A 12,932-nucleotide genomic window follows, 5' to 3' on the forward strand; every position below is an offset into this window, starting at 1 on the left:
GTAATAGAAATGAGAATACTAAAATATCTGATATATCATCTTTTAGATGAGGCAAAACATAATTGATTACATTTAATTTAGTGACTAGTTCATGGGATACCCCATTGGTCGTGTAACCACAGAATTGATATAATGAATGTTTCTTATTTGCGTGGCATGTACTCGTGAATGTAAATTTGTTTCCTCTGGTTACATTTCCATTTTCACATATTACTTGGACGATGCATAAACATTATTTCTATTTTTTTTCTTAGTAGGAAGACTGTAATAATGCATACATGATAAATACATGATAAATTTATACGGCTGATAAAATGCAAATGTAATGCTCTCTATTCCAGATGGAAGAGGTCTTAAAAGTGTGCAAAGGTATATAAGGGGGATTTAAGCAAGACATATGTTTAGAGCTGAGATTGATCACTGGAGGTGAGAAGGGCAGCAGATCTTTAAATGTGACACATGAAAAAAATATTATAGTCCTGAATTTCAGAACAATTTCTACAGCCATATAAATAAATGTGTGCGTGTGTGTGTTTAAAGCCGGGGTCACACTTGCGAATTCAATGCGAGAAACTCGCATGAGTCTCTCGCATCAAGTCCCGGCACTGCTGCAGGCACTTGGGACCGAAGAGTGCGGCTGCATGTATTTCTATGCAGCCGAACGCTCCGGTTCCGAGTGCCGGCGGCAGTGCCGGTACTTGACACGAGTTTCTCGCATTGAACTCACAAGTGTGACACTGGCCTAATTGAAAGTGTGCCAACATTTCTGCAGTATATTTCCCTTATAATTTAAGTTCCATCATTATCATATTTTATCGAAATATTATAGTTATGGACTAGGAAGTTCCTCGTTTTCTATAAGGTAATCCTTTTTCAAAAATCTCGTACCCCTGACCATCCTCCATACTCCAAGATATGCATCTTTCAACAGATTCCTATTCTCTTCTTCAGAAGTCTTAGTAGGGCCATGTGATTGTAAAACTGCAGCCAACGTGCTTTCTTTCTTTTCTTCAGTAGGATTCTCAGTCTCAACCATTGGCTTTACTGGTTCTTGTCCCTCAGAGCCATTGTCCTGTAAGATTTCCTCCATAACAAAAGGTGGCGGTTGCCCATCTTGAGCCTCCTTTTCATCTTTCATTGTTTCCTTTTCCAAATCTTCATAGTTAATTTGCCTCCTGGTCTCAATATATTTGGCCACACAGTAGATTATAGAACCAAGTGTGTTGACAACTACACCGGCAATGAAAAGTGAAGTAGGTGCCACATCGTTAAAGGCAAGCATGCCTACTGTAATGGTGGCAATGCTCTTCACCACTCCAACAAAACTTGTTGTGACAGCGGAATTTAGATATGTACAGTGCAATGTGGTAAAATTCATGGCACAACCAATCAGGGTACATGCAATGAAAGTGCAAACCATCACTGGGTCTTTCCAACCTGGGAAGGACCAGGCATTGATCATGTCCATACTGGCAAAGGAGCATATTATAAGCACAGGAGTTGCAGTAATGGCAATGATGTACTGTGCGGTTAGAGGCCCGTGGTCATTATCTGTGCTTGTTTTTTGGATAATTACAAGATAGGCGGCATGGACTAATACAGCCAGAACTCCAGTTATGTATCCTATAGGTTCTCCACTCAGGTCACCAGCCCCTGTTTAAAATATAAGATAAAAAATACAAGAAATTGAACATAAGCATTTAAGAAAAATCTTATTTAACAATGAATGCAATTAACATAATACAGATAGAGATTATATAAGTGAAGGAGAAAGGTTGAACTTAATGGACCTGTATTTTTATCCATTCTATGTAGCTTTATAAGTATAATAATGTAAAAAAACAGATATGGAAATTATAAAAATCCAAGTGATCTCCATTAAAATGTAACTCCAGTCATCAACCTATAGTAAAAAGCTGTAATTTCATTCTCTACAGTACTGTAAAATAGTGTAATTCACTTAGTGGCTGCACACTTCACTCATTCATTTCAAAATACAGCAAAGAAAGAGACATGAATCACTTGTTTTTAGGGGGAGGGAGGGAGATAGATGGCTAGATAAATGTAGAATTAGAGATCCAACTTAACTGGTTAATGAATAATGATCTATCACATTCATTTTCATCATATGTATTGCATAGACGACATCTGTTTGCTCCGATTGCTGCTGTTTAACCAGTTAAATGCTGCTGTGTCTCTGATGGCAGCATTTAAATAACGTCATTGATTATGTGGCCTACTGTCTCCATCAGCTACTACCAACCTGATCACTAGGAACTGGTGGGTAACCATGTCACCTGGGGTCTGCGAAAACTCCAATAACGGCCATGTCAGTCCTTCTTTGAAGCTCAGAAATAGGTTGGGCTTCAAAGAAGAACTATGATTTTGCTATGCACTGCAATGCTACATCCACCTTTTCTCCTTTCAAATTAAAGAAAATAAACAATTAACCCCTTCACCCCCAAGGGTGGTTTGCACGTTAATGACCGGGCCAATTTTTACAATTCTGACCACTGTCCCTTTATGAGGTTATAACTCTGGAACGCTTCAACGGATGCCAGTGATTCTGACATTGTTTTCTCGTGACATATTGTACTTCATGATAGTGGTAAAAATTCTGTGATAGTACCTGCGTTTATTTGTGAAAAAAACGGAAATTTGGCGAAGATTTCGAAAATTTCGCAATTTTCCAAATTTGAATTTTTATGCAATTAAATCACAGAGATATGTCACACAAAATACTTAATAAGTAACATTTCCCACATGTCTACTTTACATCAGCACAATTTTGGAACCAAAATTTTTTTTTGTTAGGGAGTTATAAGGGTTAAAAGTTGACCAGCAATTTCTCATTTTTACAACACCATTTTTTTTAGGGACCACATCTCATTTGAAGTCATTTTGAGGGGTCTATATGATAGAAAATACCCAAGGGTGACACCATTCTAAAAACTGCACCCCTCAAGGTGCTCAAAACCATATTCAAGAAGTTTATTAACCCTTCTGGTGCTTCACAGGAATTTTTGGAATGTTTAAATAAAAATGAACATTTAACTTTTTTTCACAAAAAATTTACTTCAGCTCCAATTTGTTTTATTTTACCAAGGGTAACAGGAGAAAATGGACCCTAAAGGTTGTTGTACAATTTGTCCTGAGTACGCCGATACCCCATATGTGGGGGTAAACCACTGTTTGGGCGCATGACAGAGCTCGGAAGCGAAGGAGCGTCATTTGACTTTTCAATGCAAAATTGACTGGAATTGAGATGGGACGCCATGTTGCGTTTGGGGAGCCCCTGATGTGCCTAAACATTGAAACCCCCCACAAGTGACACCATTTTGGAAAGTAGACCCCCTAAGGAACTTATCTAGAGGTGTGGTGAGCACTTTGACCCACCAAGTGCTTCACAGAAGTTTATAATGCAGAACCGTAAAAATAAAAAATCATATTTTTTTCACAAAAATTATCTTTTCACCCCCAATTTTTTATTTTCCCAAGGGTAAGAGAAGAAATTGGACCCCAAAAGTTGTTGTACAATTTGTCCTGAGTACGCTGATACCCCATATGTGGGGGTAAACCACTGTTTGGGCGCATGGGAGACCTCGGAAGGGAAGGAGCGCCGTTTGACTTTTCAATGCAAAATTGACAGGAATTGAGATGGGACGCCATGTTGCGTTTGGAGAGCCACTGATGTGCCTAAACATTGAAACCCCCCACAAGTGACACCATTTTGGAAAGTAGACCCCCTAAGGAACTTATCTAGATGTGTTTTGAGTGCTTTGACCCACCAAGGGCTTCACAGAAGTTTATAATGCAGAGCCGTAAAAATAAAACAAAAATTTTTTCCCACAAAAATTATTTTTTTAGCGCCCAGTTTTGTATTTTCCCGAGGGTAGCAGGAGAAATTGGACCCCAAAATTTGTTGTCCAAGTTGTCCTGAGTGCGATGATACACCATATGTGGGGAGAACCACTGTTTGGGCGCATGGGAGGGCTCGGAAAGGAAGGAGCGTCATTTGGAATGCAGACTTAGATGGAATGGTCTGCAGGTGTCACATTGCGTTTGCAGAGCCCCTAATGTACCTAAACAGTAGAAACCCCCCACAAGTGACACCATTTTGGAAAGTAGACCCCCTAAGGAACTTATCTAGATGTGTGGTGAGCGCTTTGACCCACCAAGGGCTTCACAGAAGTTTATAATGCAGAGCCGTAAAAATAAAACAAAAATTTTTTCCCACAAAAATTATTTTTTTAGCCCCCAGTTTTGTATTTTCCCGAGGATAGCAGGAGAAATTGGACCCCAAAATTTGTTGTCCAAGTTGTCCTGAGTGCGATGATACACCATATGTGGGGAGAACCACTGTTTGGGCGCATGGGAGGGCTCGGAAAGGAAGGAGCGTCATTTGGAATGCAGACTTAGATGGAATGGTCTGCAGGTGTCACATTGCGTTTGCAGAGCCCCTGATGTACCTAAACAGTAGAAACCCCCCACAAGTGACACCATTTTGGAAAGTAGACCCCCTAAGGAACTTATCTAGATGTGTGGTGAGCGCTTTGACCCACCAAGGGCTTCACAGAAGTTTATAATGCAGAGCCATAAAAATAAAACAAAAATTTTTTCCCACCAAAATTATTTTTTAGCCCCCAGTTTTGTATTTTCCCGAGGGTAACAGGAGAAATTGGACCCCAAAAGTTGTTGTCCAATTTGTCCTGAGTGCGCTGATACCCCATATGTGGGGGGGAACCACCGTTTGGACGCATGGAAGGGCTCGGAAGGGAAGGAGCGCCATTTGGAATGCAGACTTAGATGGAATGGTCTGCAGGCGTCACATTGCGTTTGCAGAGCCCCTAATGTACCTAAACAGTAGAAGCCCCGCACAAGTGACCCCATTTTGGAAAGTAGACCCCCTAAGGAACTTATCTAGATGTGTTGTAAGAACTTTGAACCCCCAAGTGTTTCACTACAGTTTATAACGCAGAGCCGTGAAAATAAAAAATCTTTTTTTTCCCCACAAAAATTATTTTTTAGCCCCCAGTTTTGTATTTTCCCAGGGGTAACAGGAGAAATTGGACCCCAAAGGTTGTTCTATTTGTCCTGAGTACGCTGATACCCCATATGTTGGGGTAAACCCCTGTTTAGGCACACGGGAGAGCTCGGAAGGGAAGGAGCACTGTTTTACTTTTTCAACGCAGAATTGGCTGGAATTGAGATCGGACGCCATGTCGCGTTTGGAGAGCCCCTGATGTGCCGAAACAGTGGAAAACCCCCAATTATAACTGAAACCCTAATCCAAACACACCCCTAACCCTAATCCCAACAGTAACCCTAACCACACCTCTAACCCTGACACACCCCTAACCCTAATCCCAACCCTATTCCCAACCGTAAATGTAATCTAAACCCTAACCGTAACTTTAGCCCCAACCCTAACCCTAACTTTAGCCCCAACCCTAACTGTAGCCTTAACCCTAGCCCCAACCCTTGCCCTAACCCTAGCCCTAACCCTAGCCCCAACCCTAACCCTAGCCCTAACCCTAGCCCTAACCCTAGACCTAGCCCTAACCTTAGCCCTAACCCTAGCCCTAACCCTAGCCCTAACCCTAGCCCCAACCCTAGCCCTAACCCTAGCCCTAACCCTAGACCTAGCCCTAACCCTAGCCCTAACCCTAGCCCCAACCCTAACCCTAACCCTAGCCCTAATGGGAAAATGGAAATAAATACATTTTTTTTATTTTTCCCTAACTAAGGGGGTGATGATGGGGGGTTTGATTTACTTTTATAGCGAGTTTTTTAGCGGATTTTTATGATTGGCAGCCGTCACACACTGAAAGACGCTTTTTATTGCAAAAAATATTTTTTGCGTTACCACATTTTGAGAGCTATAAATTTTCCATATTTTGGTCCACAGAGTCATGTGAGGTCTTGTTTTTTGCGGGACGAGTTGACGTTTTTATTGGTAACATTTTTGGGCACGTCACATTTTTTGATCGCTTTTTATTCCGATTTTTGTGAGGCAGAATGACCAAAAACCAGCTATTCATGAATTTCTTTTGGTGGAGGCGTTTATACCGTTCCGCGTTTGGTAAAATTGATAAAGCAGTTTTATTCATCGGGTCAGTACGATTACAGCGATACCTCATTTATATTATTTTTTTATGTTTTGGCGCTTTTATACGATAAAAACTATTTTATGGAAAAAATAATTATTTTTGCATCGCTTTATTCTCAGGACTATAACTTTTTTATTTTTTTGCTGATCATGCTGTTTGGCGGCTCATTATTTGCGGGACAAGATGACGCTGTCAGCGGTACCATGGTTATTTATATCTGTCTTTTTGATCGCGTGTTATTCCACTTTTTGTTCGGCGGTATGATAATAAAGCGTTGTTTTTTGCCTCGTTTTTTTTTTTTTTTCTTACGGTGTTTACTGAAGGGGTTAACTAGTGGGCCAGTTTTATAGGTCGGGTCGTTACGGACGTGGCGATACTAAATATGTGTACTTTTATTGTTTTTTTTTATTATTTAGATAAAGAAATGTATTTATGGGAATAATTTTTTTTTTTTTTTTCATTATTTTGGAATATTTTTTTTAATTTTTTTTTACACATTTGGAAAATTTTTTTTTTACTTTTTTACTTTGCCCCAGGGGGGGACAATACAGATCGGTGATCTGCCAGTTTGCATAGCACTCTGACAGATCACCGATCTGAGAGAAGTGCAGGCTGCTTCACAGTGCCTGCTCTGAGCAGGCTTCTGTGAAGCCACCTCCCTCCCTGCAGGACCCGGATCCGCAGCCATCTTGGATCTGGGTCTGGAGCAGGCAGGGAGGGAGGTAAGACCCTCGCAGCAACGCGATCACATCGCGTTGCTGCGGGGGGCTCAGGGAAGCCCGCAGGGAGCGCTTCCCTGCACCGCCGGCACATCGCGATCATGTTTGATCGCGGTGTGCCGGGGGTTAATGTGCCGGGAGCGGTCCGTGACCGCTCCTGGCACATAGTGCCGGATGTCAGCTGCGATAGGCAGCTGACACCCGGCCGCGATCGGCCGCGCTCCCCCCGTGAGCGCCGCCGATCGCGCTGGACGTACTATCCCGTCCGTGGTCATGGGGGCCCACCCCACCTCGACGGGATAGTACGTCCGATGTCAGGAAGGGGTTAAAAATAGAAATATATACTACCGTTCAAAAGTTTAGGGTCACCCAGACAATTTGATGTTTTCCATGAAAACTCATACTTTTATTAACCAAATGAGTTGCCAAATGAATTGAAAATCTAGTCCAGACATTGACAAGGTTCAAAAAAAAGATTTTTATTTGAAATAATAATTTTCTCCTTCAAACTTTGCTTTTATCAAAGAATGCTCCCTTTGCAGCAATTACAGCATTGCAGACCTTTGGCATTCTAGCAGTTAATTTGCTGAGGTAATCTGGAGAAATGTCACCCCATGCTTCCAGAAGCCCCTCCAACAAGTTGGTTTGGCTTGATGGGCACTTTTTGCTTACCATACGGTCAAGCTGCTCCCACAACAGCTCAATGGGGTTGAGACCTGGTGACTGCGCTGGTCACTCCATTACAGATAGAATACCAGCTGCCTGCTTCTTCCCTAAATATTTGTTGCATAATTTGGAGGTGTGCTTTGGGTCATTGTCCTGTTGTAGGATGAAATTGGCTCCAATCAAGCGCTGTCCACAGGGTATGGCATGGCGTTGCAAAATGGAGTGATAGCCTTCCTTATTCAAAATCCCTTTTACCTTGTGCAAATCTCCCACTTTACCAGCACCAAAGCAACCCCAGACCATCACTTTACCTCCACCATGCTTGACAGATGGCGTCAGGCGTTTTTCCAGCATCTCTTCAGTTGTTCTGCGTCTCACAAATGTTCTTCTGTGTGATCCAAACACCTCAAACTTAGATTCGTCTGTCCATAACATTTTTTTCCCATCTTCATCTGTTCAATGTCTGTGTTCTTTTGCCTGTATGAATATTTTCCTTTTATTAGCCAGTCCCAGATATGGCTTTTTCTTTGCCACTCTGCCCTGAAGGCCAGCATCCAGGAGCCTCCTCTTCACTGTAGACGTTGACACTGGCATTTTGCGTGTACTATTTAATGAAGCTGCCAGTTGAGGACCTGTGAGGCATCAATTTCTCAAACTACAGACTCTAATGTACATGTTGCTCAGTTGTGCAGCAGGGCCTCCCACTTCTCTTTCTACTCTGGTTAGAGCCTGTTTGTGCTCTCCTCTGAAGGGAGTAGTACACACCGTTGTAGGAAATCTTCAGTTTCTTGGCAATTTCTCGCATGGAATAGCCTTCATTTCTAAGAACAAGAATAGACTGTCGAGTTTCTCATGATAGTTCTTTTTATCTGGCCATTTTGAGAGTTTAATGGAACCAACAAATGTAATGCTCCAGATTCTCAACTAGCTCAAAGGAACATCAGGTTTATAGGTTCTCTAATCAGCCAAACTGTTTTCAGCTGTGCTAACATACTTGCACAAGGGTTTTCAACGGTATTCTAACCATCCATTAGTGTTTTTACACAGTTAGCAAACACAAAGTACCATAAGAACGCTGGAGTGATGGTTGTTGGAAATGGGCCTCTATACACCTATGAAAATATTGCATTACAAACCAGACATTTGCAGCTAGAATACTCATTTACCACATTAACAATGTACGGAGTGTATTTCTGAATCATTTAATGTTAGCTTAATTGGAAAAAACTGTGCTTTTCTTTCAAAAATAAGGACATTTCTAAGTGACCCTAAACTTTTGAATGGTAGTGTATTTTGTATCGTCATTTTCGAAAAAGTTATAAGAATATGAAATTATTTAAACCATACATTAAACGCCTAAAAAACAAACAAAATTGGAGCATCAGAAATGCCAATTTTTGAGGAGCCTGAATGTCCTCCAACCTTCCTCCATTTATACCACCAAATGGAAAGAAAATAAATTGATCTGTGGTCTTAACTTGGACACTGAGAATTAGATAAATCTAAGGTGATTATTGGGACATAAGGCGCTGACCCCAACTGTCCATTTTGGGACATTAACCACTGTCCATGTTCCAGGTATTACACTGATTAGGGCAAAATTAAATGGACCTTTGGTCCTAATTTACAATTTATTTGTACCTCTATGCCACCACAAGGACCTCTAAAGGCCCCGTCACACATAGCGAGATCGCTAGCGAGATCGCTGCTGAGTCACAAGTTTTGTGACGCAACAGCGACTTCAGTAGTGATCTCGCTATGTGTGACAAGTACCAGCGACCCGGCCCCTGCTGCGAGATCGCTGGTCGTGTCGGAATGGCCTGGACCGTTTTTTGGTCGTTGAGGTCCCGCTGACATCGCTGAATCGGTGTGTGTGACACCGATCCAGCGATGTCTTCACTGGTAACCAGGGTAAACATCGGGTTACTAAGCGCAGGGCCGCGCTTAGTAACCCGATGTTTACCCTGGTTACCAGCGTAAATGTAAAAAAAAAAAAAACAGTACATACTCACCATCTGATGTCCGTCAGGTCCCTTGCCGTCTGCTTCCTGCTCTGACTGACTGCCGGCCGTACAGTGAGAGCACAGCACAGCAGTGACCTCACCGCTGTGCTCTGCTCTCACTGTACGGCGGCACTCAGTCAGAGCAGGAAGCAGATGGCAAGGGACCTGATGGACATCAGATGGTGAGTATGTACTGTTTGTTTTTTTTGGTAACCAGGGTAAACATCGGGTTACTAAGCGCGGCCCTGTGCTTAGTAACCCGATGTTTACCCTGGTTACCCGAGTGCTGCAGGGGGACTTCGGCATAGTTGAAGACAGTTTCAACGATGCCGAAGTCATTCCCCTGATCGTTGGTCGCTGGAGAGAGCTGTGTGACAGCTCCCCAGCAACCACACAGCGACTTACCAACGATCACGGTCAGGTCGTATCGCTGGTCGTGATCGTTGTTAAATCGCTATGTGTGACGGGGCCTTAACTCAACTAATCTATTCAAGATATGCAACACCAAACATTATCTATGTTCGAAGTTTCTCACTGATAGGGCTGGAACTAACTACAGGGTGGGCCATGTATATGGATGCACCTAAATAAAATGGGAATGGTTGGTGATATCAACTTTCTGTTTGTGGCACATTAGTATATGGGAGGGGGGGAGTTTTCCCCCTTCCATATAATAATGTGCCACAAACAGAAAGTTGATATCACCAACCATTCCCATTTAATTTAAGTGTATCCATATAACATGACCCACCCTGTATAATAGATGAGGTTGAAAGCACTCGCATAAGAAGTGGTAACCAACTGTCCTCTTCATAGACTCAACCATCCATTTCAGGATGATAACCTGATAAAGGTGGAATTGAATATATTTGTTCATATTAATTGGAGTAGAATTGTCTGCGTGGTTTAGTGCCCTCAAACAGAACATTACAACCTAATATCTCAATCAGGACACTGAGTCCAATCATCCCTCTTTCACTTGGTTTGAGGACTGTGAGGACACAACAGTCATGGCTCCTTGCCCAGAGCTGGCATTAACTATACTTTGTAAGTTGTCCTATTTTTTTGGTGTATTGTTTGCTGAGCGTTATAACCAATGATTTTAATGGTCTAATAAAAGTCCAGAATTACGTACCCCACAATCTGTAATTTTTATTTATTCTTTATTTTTATTTTATACCATTTTTCACAACATTAACCTAAAATAACTTGAATACATTTGTCAAAAATGTGATTTAAAACCTGTGTGTGTCTTCACATAGGAAAAGATTTGTGAGGTGTTTCATTTTTAAATTTATTATCATTCCATGACAGGGTTGCCAACATTATTTTTATTTTTTCTGGCCAGTTTTTATTAAAATTACGGACAGCCAACTTTTTCTTTATGGTCAAATTAGATGACCATAAATAATCATTACAATTATAAGTGATGCATGTCTACAGACCATAAATCCTGCATGAAGACATTAGCTGCCTTCATTGAACTGAAAAATGGTGATAAATACAGTAATAAAAATCGTTACCGGGCTTTCCACCTTCAAAATAATCATTGGCTTTCATTCATCAGGGGGCACATTGGCTTCATGTTCTATGCAGGGGACACGGTGTCTTCAATGTATATTTAAAGGGGACAGTGGCTTCATTTTACATTGAGAAGGGTACAGTGTGGCGTTTTCAGAGGTACATTGTGGGGTATATTTGTGTTCAAGTGGCACAGAATGTTTTTTTTTTAACAAAGGGTCACAAAGGCATAAAATTTAGTAAGAGAGTATACTGACTTAAGATTTGTAAACGTGAAAACATTGGCTCATCCAAGGTGAACCATTGATTTATTTTATATCCGGACATAGAATCTTTATTTTATATTCATGGGGGCACTGTGGTATCATTTAAAATTTAGAGAGGCACAATCATTTCATGTTATATGCAAGGGGAGGGGCATAGTGTGGGGCCCAGATCTCAGTCTGCGCATGCGCCGCCTCCAGCGGCCATTTTTTTGGAGGCCACAGCATCACAGCAATGGAAGTGCGGGGACTCCAGGCTTTCACAAAATGTCAGCGGAGCCCCAGCACCACCGAGTAACGCCGAATACTTTCGCACCAGCCTGGGATGGGATTGAGATCATCTCCCTGCAGTGTTGAACCACCGAAGTATCGCCTGACTCCTGCTGCCACCATACTACTGGTAAGTATATTCTGACTATAAGATGCACCCTCATTTCCCCCCCAAATTTGGGAGGTAAAAAGTGCATATTATAGTCCGAAAAATACGGTAGGACACAACTAAAGACAAAAAATAAATGTCATAATGAAGAAAATGTAGCCAAGCCAAATGATAATCCACGGAATGCAAACCTAAAGTACTGCAGACTTTGCAATACCCCCTTGCGAAGATAATCAACCAAAACGCGCATCGGGGTGGGAGCCACACTATTTGATCCTCCCTGCAAGGTAATTTTACAATCCTGATATTCTGTACCTATACTTTTTACTTGATTTTTGTGTATACAACCAGGCTGATTGTATGAGGCAGTGGCCTATGCTGAGTTATTATTTGGGCAGAGTCACTGCATATGGTATTCACCTCTATATTTTATAAAATACATTTACATACACTCCTGCTAATCGTTATTGGCACCCATGAAGCTTAAGTACATAATGTGGAATATGTCCTGAAAAAAATGAATCAAATGAAATATTTTTTTTATAGATCAACTCATGTTAATACAAAAGAGCAACTGCAGTTGCTGCTGCTAAGAGTGACCTAAATCATTATTAGGTTTAGGGTGCAATCACTATTTTCCCTTAATAAAAACCTGCATTCAAAAACTGCATTTTGTGTTTAATTGTGTTATCTTTGTCTAATGTTTACATTGGTTTGGTGATCTGCAACATTTAAGTTTGACAAACATGCAAAAAAATAGGAAATCAGGAAGGGGCAAATACTTTTTCACACTGTCTACCATACAAAGGTTGTGTCATGTGACGTGTGTATTGTGATATAGACTGTGATCTGGTAATGTATAAAGTACTGAGAATGACATATGTTAAATTTTAGGACATACTTTAGTGAATATAGGGTAAGATAGACTTTGATAAACATCATAAGTGTAATATGTTTGATATATGCAAATGCAAGGCATAATGTTTGTAAAAGTATATCTGTCAGCTACAGATGTAGGGACAGACATAGTTATAGTTCAGGACTAGCCCATAGTGAGAGGGGCAAGCCTCATTAAAAAGGAATTGCTTCCTGAAAGGAGTTAGAAAGGGACATTGGTTAACCAAGGTCAAGTTCAAATTGCTGTGGACTGATAGTGGAAGTATGGACCTATTGTTCGGGGCAGTGGGATGCCTTATTGTGATCCCTTTCAGACTGTCAGGAAGATATGAATTATTTTCCATTGTTTTGAGGCACAACCAGAGCAGGCCTAC

At 41.4% G+C, this 12,932-nt stretch overlaps 1 protein-coding gene across 1 annotated transcript in view; it reads right to left on the bottom strand.

Moving 5' to 3' along the window:
* Window positions 1-252: 252 nt before the first annotated feature.
* SLC35D3 (solute carrier family 35 member D3) overlaps window positions 253-12,932 on the bottom strand; it is a 60,925-nt gene continuing 48,245 nt past the window's right edge. Inside the window, exon 2 of the mRNA XM_077289285.1 lies at window positions 253-1,653. Coding sequence (XP_077145400.1) covers window positions 830-1,653 — 824 coding nt within the window. The 3' untranslated portion in view covers window positions 253-829. The remainder of the gene's footprint in view (window positions 1,654-12,932) is intronic.

Source organism: Ranitomeya variabilis, chromosome 2 (assembly GCF_051348905.1).
Source record: "Ranitomeya variabilis isolate aRanVar5 chromosome 2, aRanVar5.hap1, whole genome shotgun sequence".
Classification (NCBI taxonomy): Eukaryota; Metazoa; Chordata; class Amphibia; order Anura; family Dendrobatidae; genus Ranitomeya; species Ranitomeya variabilis.